This window comes from Nomia melanderi, chromosome 9 (genome assembly GCF_051020985.1).
Source record: "Nomia melanderi isolate GNS246 chromosome 9, iyNomMela1, whole genome shotgun sequence".
In the NCBI taxonomy this organism is placed as follows: domain Eukaryota; kingdom Metazoa; phylum Arthropoda; class Insecta; order Hymenoptera; family Halictidae; genus Nomia; species Nomia melanderi.
Genome location: NC_135007.1, coordinates 14728476 through 14734756, shown reverse-complemented (window position 1 = coordinate 14734756; position 6281 = coordinate 14728476). Strand labels below are relative to the sequence as shown.

At 50.4% G+C, this 6281-nt stretch overlaps 1 protein-coding gene across 2 annotated transcripts; it reads right to left on the bottom strand.

Moving 5' to 3' along the window:
• Nucleotides 1–698: 698 nt before the first annotated feature.
• On the bottom strand, nt 699–5624 carry Ccdc85 (coiled-coil domain-containing protein 85). 2 transcript variants are annotated; one of them, XM_031973494.2, is made up of 4 exons: nt 3483–5624; nt 2340–2712; nt 1139–1399; nt 699–1049 (listed from the first exon to the last, which is right to left on the bottom strand). In XM_031973494.2, the coding sequence occupies exons 1-4, from the start codon at nt 4089–4091 to the stop codon at nt 991–993; spliced, it is 1302 nt and encodes a 433-aa protein (XP_031829354.1). In that variant the 5' UTR covers nt 4092–5624; the 3' UTR covers nt 699–990. The 2 variants fall into 2 exon arrangements, with proteins under 2 accessions (XP_031829354.1, XP_031829355.1); XM_031973495.2 differs by having other exon boundaries at nt 724–1049; nt 1134–1399.
• Nucleotides 5625–6281: the final 657 nt, after the last annotated feature.

The window sequence follows — 6281 nt, the reverse complement described above, 5'->3', positions numbered from 1 at the left end:
CTCCCTCCGGACAGAAGCGCGACCGGACGCGATCCCCACCTTCGCTTTTCCTCCGGGTCGGCGCAAACTCGGCGACGAACGCATCCGCGAACATCTGCGGATGCATCGTCGGCGAGCATTACAATGATGCACTTATTTGGGATCTGCTAGAAACACGCGTGTGCTTAGCCGACCGATTCGACGGTCGGGGATTGTACGTTCGAACGCAATTTCGATCGTCTCTTGACAGTCGCCTCTTTTGACTGGAATTATTATATATATTAAGCTGTTTCGTTTATTCAACGAAATTTAAATGCCACGCATCGATCGTTTAAAAATCTCGTTCGACGCGAGCCGTGTCGCGAATTATTTATACGTTACACGGCCCCGTATCAAACCGACTGTAAACGAAATGATTTCGTGAACCGAGTCCCCGGAAATGTAGGCCACTGGAAAAGCGAACGCTGAAAAAAGGTTCTTTGACACGCTAAAAATAGAGGCCGAATCAGTATACAAAACCGAGACCCTTTTTCTGTGGATAAAGGTATATAGCGTAAACTCCGCGCATTATTATTTCATAGGTGCGATGATACTTCGGATTGCATTCTCAGATACGCGGCGACGGTTCCGTGTACCCTTGCTCTCTCTCTCTCTTTCTCTCTCTCTCTCTCTCTCTTACGTTCTAGGAGTCCGAACGCGGGTCCGCGTCAGGATGGGGCTTGTGGGCATGGTGTTGCGAAATTAAACGATACTGGCTCGTAATAAAAAATAAAGTTTGTTAACAGCTCCTACGGAGGATCTAACGATGCTACGGTATTCTTTATATAAATATTGTGAAACTCGACACGCTTGACTCTCTTAGATCGAACTATTCTGTAGGTACATGCGTATAAAATCTATGAAATTCATAACATTCGCAAATTAACGACTATGTAATACTTATTAGATACGCTACCCGAGCGAGCGGGTCGCGTAACAACGTTTTCGCGTTACGACTCGACCGGATCGTGATTATAGTACAGTCTTCAGTGCCTTGTTTGCGGACCTTCCTCCAACTTTCGCCAGACAACCTGGAAGCAAACCGTAACGATTATCGGCGCGCGCTCTTGCGTCATTCAGCGTTGGAATTAACAAAAGCAATTAGAAAGACTAACGTTACACATCTCTCTGACTAAGGCTTTCTCCCCGTCGTGGCCGCCTTCTCTTTCAAGCTGCTCCCTGACCTCGAGAACCTGAAGAGCTCGCACCACCGCTTCCGGACGACCTCCGAGATGAGGATTCTCGCCAGGACTATTTGGATTCTCCCAAATCTCCCCAGGAGCCACCTCCCATCCCTGCGCCCGCGCCTGCAGGACACTCTTGTCCTCCTCCAGTTGCTTCACTCGTTGCTCCAAACTCCTCACGTACTGCATCGTTTGATCTACGAACAAAGTTACGTTGAGGTTCTCTCTTATAATTCTTCCTCGGCTCGTTTAACCCTTTGCACTCGAGGGGTGACCCTCGGTCACCGTTCAATTTCATGTAACAAAATTCCAAAGTGTTATGTGTAGTATTAACCCTTAGCACTCCAGCTTGTTTTGTAATCAGCAACTGCAATTTTTATAGTATTCCTAGCGAAAATTAATGCTATAACATTTCTTCGATTTATTTTCCTTGTTAGTACAAAATTTGGATATGTGGAAAATCTGATAATTTTAGGGTAGTTTCTTTAAGATTCATTAAAATATTTAATATAACTGGTGCAATATTGGAGCCTACAGAGTTCAAAGGGTTAAGTTCTGTATAATGCAGCATGTGAAATATTTCTATAAAATTTCTTTGTTTCTTAACTGACGTATGTTTCCTCATTAGTTTGTTTAAATGGCGTCGTCTAGATTTCAAAGGGTTAACACGTTGAATACTGTACGATTTCGTTGAGCAAATGGAAGCAATCAAATATTGTATCATTCAATTGAATTGCACGTTCGTCTAGAATGTCACCACGTTAGGCAGCATCATTTATAGAAATATTTTAACATTTTCTGATGAGATAAAGACAACATTTTATGAAACTAACTCGAAGAGAAATCACACGTACACCGAGGAACAAAGCTATTTTATTTCAATATTTCTCAAATTGCTGCATTATACGGAGTATAATATTAAATATCAAATTTTATAGTTTTACTGTATGAAATCAAATGGTGACAGTCATCTCTCGAGTGCAAAGGGTTCAATGAACTAATTCCCTTTGGTCGTCAACGTGATAAACGATTTCTCTTTCTTTACCTTTCCATTTTCAATGTGTCCTCAATTACATCATTTGTTACTTCTAGGCAAATTACCATGTGAATTATCATTATCATTATCATTATCATTACCGTTAAAGGTGGACGCGTGCCTAGGTCTCGGAGGGGCAGTTTCCTCGGCGTTGGTGCTCGAACTCGAGCCATCCCCGTCGTCCCTTTGGCCACCTCCCCGTTCCTCGTCCAGGTAAAGACAGAGCTCCTTCAGCTCCAGATTGTCCTTGATCAATTCCTGCTGTTTATTGTCCAGTTGACGTAACTTATTCTGATAGGCGGAGACCTCCTGACGCATCACGCTCGCGGTGTACCTCCCGAACCTCTGCCATTCCCTCGCCAATTTTCGTCCTTTCTGGCGATCGTCGTCCAGAAAGCAACAAAGATCGCGCAGCTCCTGGTTGTCGTCGCTTAATCTTTGGTTCGCCTCCTTCAACGCTCGCAGCTCGCTCAGCTGAGGACAAACGGATTTCCCTGTTCATATCTCGATTCGAACGCCGAACCATTTAACAAGCATTTCTTTCTCACTCCTAGACGGACTAAGGTAAACAACGATGCCTCTAATAAAATGACCTAATAAAACGACACGCAGCATCGAAAGTGTACGTGCCAGTCCTAATCGAAGCTCATATTATCTGGTCACGAATCCGATCGTCCGATTAGCTGAAACCTGTCGCGCACGTGTCCGGCAAGTGAGCGATTCGAGATAACTGCAACCTCCTCGTACGTAACGTGTTTGTTAAGAACATTCTCGAATTCACGTGACGGAAGGATCTCAGATGTACTCCTTCTTTACAGAGAAACCCGTATTCCCCGACGGTATATAATTCCACGATCGGCGATCGCCGGTTCGAAGAGAATCCGATTGTCGTCGGGATCATTCGCGGTCAGGCCCACACGTGTGCGTGACTGGCTGGAGTTACGATGGTGGGATCAACCCGCGTGACCTAGAAGAACCCCGAAAAACTTCCGTGTGACGTGCTCAAGATTCGCGACGGCGTTTTCTCGCTGTCCGAACGAGGAAGAATGAAAGGAACATCTCCTCCTGTCCTACAGCCGTTCGAAACGTTCCTTTCTTACGCGGTTAACTAGATCTCGGTAACGCAGAGCGACGAGCTTTCACCTTTATCTCCTCTCTTCCACTTTTCACCGCGGAATTTCCCCGAGACTAACGACCCGACCGATTTCCAGGTGTTCCGATTAGAAAATTCCGACGGGACTCACCAAGCTCTGTATCTGTCGGTTCTGCTCGGCTGCGAGCCTCGCGATGTCGGTCTCTGTCTTGCGGACGAACTTGAGCATCTCCACGGGTCCGAGTCGGAGGAACTCGTCGTCGGTGATCCTCTGTCTGATCGGCGGCGTTTGTGCAGTGTTTACCGTGGGAGGATACTGACCGTTAGGCGGCAAGTACTGACCTTGGCCGACCTTGGCCTGAAGGTAACCGTGTTGCGGCTGGCTGGTTTTCGAGACGGCTGCTGTCAGGGCGGCATTACCGCCTTGAGGATGATGTCGGTGCTCTATCCGCGGCGAGTACTTGCCCTGCGCATCCTTCTGCTGGGGGACCGGTCGCTGCTGCGTCGCCTGATGATGGCTCAAGGCCACCGGCGGACCTTGAACGCCGGCCGACACGGCGGTCGAGGCGGAAGGGCCGGTGCCGAAGTGAGGATGATTCTTGAGGATGCCGATCGTCGGCTGCGGCGGCGGCTGGTATCGCGGCGGCACTTGCTCCACTGCCGCTGACTTGGTCACGTGCGACGGATGATGATGCTGCTGCTGCTGCTGCTGCTGTTGCTGCGGCTGCTGCTGCGGCTGGGACTTACTCTTATTGGACATCGCGGCTAATTTAGCTCCAGGCAGCGCCGTGTCCCATTTCAGAAAGTCCACCACCGTAGCTTCTTCGTTGCCCGGCTTGTCTCACTCGACCCGCTAAGATCTGGGTCACTGTGCGGTCCCTCACTCTCTCTCTCTCTCTCTCTCTCTCTCTTTCTCTTTCCTTCTCTTTCTCTCTGTTCCCCGAGATCAGATTTACCACTTAAGAGAGTCGGGCCCCGTCTGAAAGCGGCTGCCTCGCCGAGCCACGAGCCTTACCTTATCGACGAACGGGCCCTGCGACGCAGTTCGAACTACTGTACACGATTGAACGTCTCTCGCCGTGCGTTCCCTTTATACCGAAGCCGTATCTGGTTAACGCACTTCGCATGATCCCTACGCGATTGTCGCGCGATCGTTAACTCACACCATGCGATCGTCGATGCACCATTGTCTACCAGCGCGAACCGACGGGTCACACTGTTACGAACTCCCGTCGACTCGTCATAGGATCGTTATAGTAGATCACGTTCCGGCGCACCCTTGTAAAACTTCGAGACGGCCTGCTCGACGTGCCGGACGCCGTGACAGCTCTTTTACCGTTGAACTCTCGCGTCGAACGAGTTCCCCGGCGATAGCCGCCGAACAGCCTTGGCTTCGCCGCGGGATTAAAGAGTCGTCGTCCTCGCGTCACGGCTGGCCACCGAGCGATCGCGTGGTATGCTCGCGTTCCATCTGTCAGCGGCGACGGTCGTGATCGTGGACGCGTGCGAGCATAGTTCCGCGACCGGGAACAGAGGCTCTGGCGCATATCCGACTGGCCCAAACGTTCTCATCCAACTTCTGCGTAGGTCCCCTCGCGGAATGCCGACGATACCAGCGATATTGCACTCCCGAGAGCGAATGCGCTCAGCCGGGTCCCCCGTTTTTCTCGCTGCTGCTGCTGTTGCTGCTGCTGCTCCTGCTGCTGGGCCACCGCCGCCGCCACCGCATTTCACAAGCCTCAGTGCCGTAACACTGAGTGGGGCATTCCAGTGAAACCTCGTCGTCCGTGACCGCACCGCACCACCGGAGACTTTCACGCGGCTCGTATCCGATTGTAAACCGATTAGATCGCCGAAGCGTTCCCCGGACGACGATCGGCTCCCCTCGATGTCCAGGGAGAAGCGCAACGGTCCCGTTCGTCGATACCTTCCCACTTGTACCTCGCGCGCTACATCATCCTCGTCGACGACCGAACCTCGACGTCCAGCGAGTCACCCAGAGGATCGCACCCCGCGGGTCGGATTCGGGACCGGTACCAGAACGTCCGTCGGCGAACGGAGCGGCGGCGATTCCCGTGAAAATCGTGCACACTGACAATATGGCGACCGCCGGGGCCTGGCGATCCCAGAAGCGATTGCTGACGACGCTAGGGCTTTAAGGTCGCGACGCGGGAACACAAAGCGAACCTCTGATTGGGCCGTTCCTCCTCCTTCGGGAGGGGATTTAACGGCGTGTTTCACCTCGTGGGAGGCTCCGAGGAACAGAATCTTGCGGCCGCGAGAGGCCCCGATCTCGGCGCACCGGCTATCTCCGCGAACAGACTCTAACGTTCTGTACAACGTCGATCCGAGACGAACATTAGCTTACCTTTCGTATTCAATGTTTACTTGAGTTAATACCTACAGTCCATTTTTCATGTAAAATATTTGAACTTAGGAGACGGGGTAAACGTACAGATTGGACGTTAGGATTATTGAGTGAAATAGTTTATCACTCGCTTATCATGCGAATACTTTCAGTGTTATTCACCGCGCGAGAATATTTGCGAACGTGGATTCGTTCATTGGAATTCCTCCTCGGTCTGACCGCACGCGCCAGGTGTTTAAGCCCTTTCCGTCGCCGGCGGCGATCTTCGAAAAAATTCTACCTGCTGCACAAACGGATACGTTTACGCTCTGCCCGAGTTCTTTTTCTCCTTTCGTACAGTCATCCTTCTGTTTCCGAGTCATCCACGATCAAACAGGAGATTCTGTTCCTCTTCCGAGGAATCGGGCAGTTGGAACAGTGTATTTTTGCGGCTAGAGACCATTGATTCGGAAGGGAAATCTCGGAACAGTACACTCTTGTAATTATTAATAGGAATTACAATGTAGTCGTTCCAGTTGGCATTAATGGATTCATGCGGTAATTGCATGCGTTCTCTGGGTTCATTGAGAATTCTATTACGTT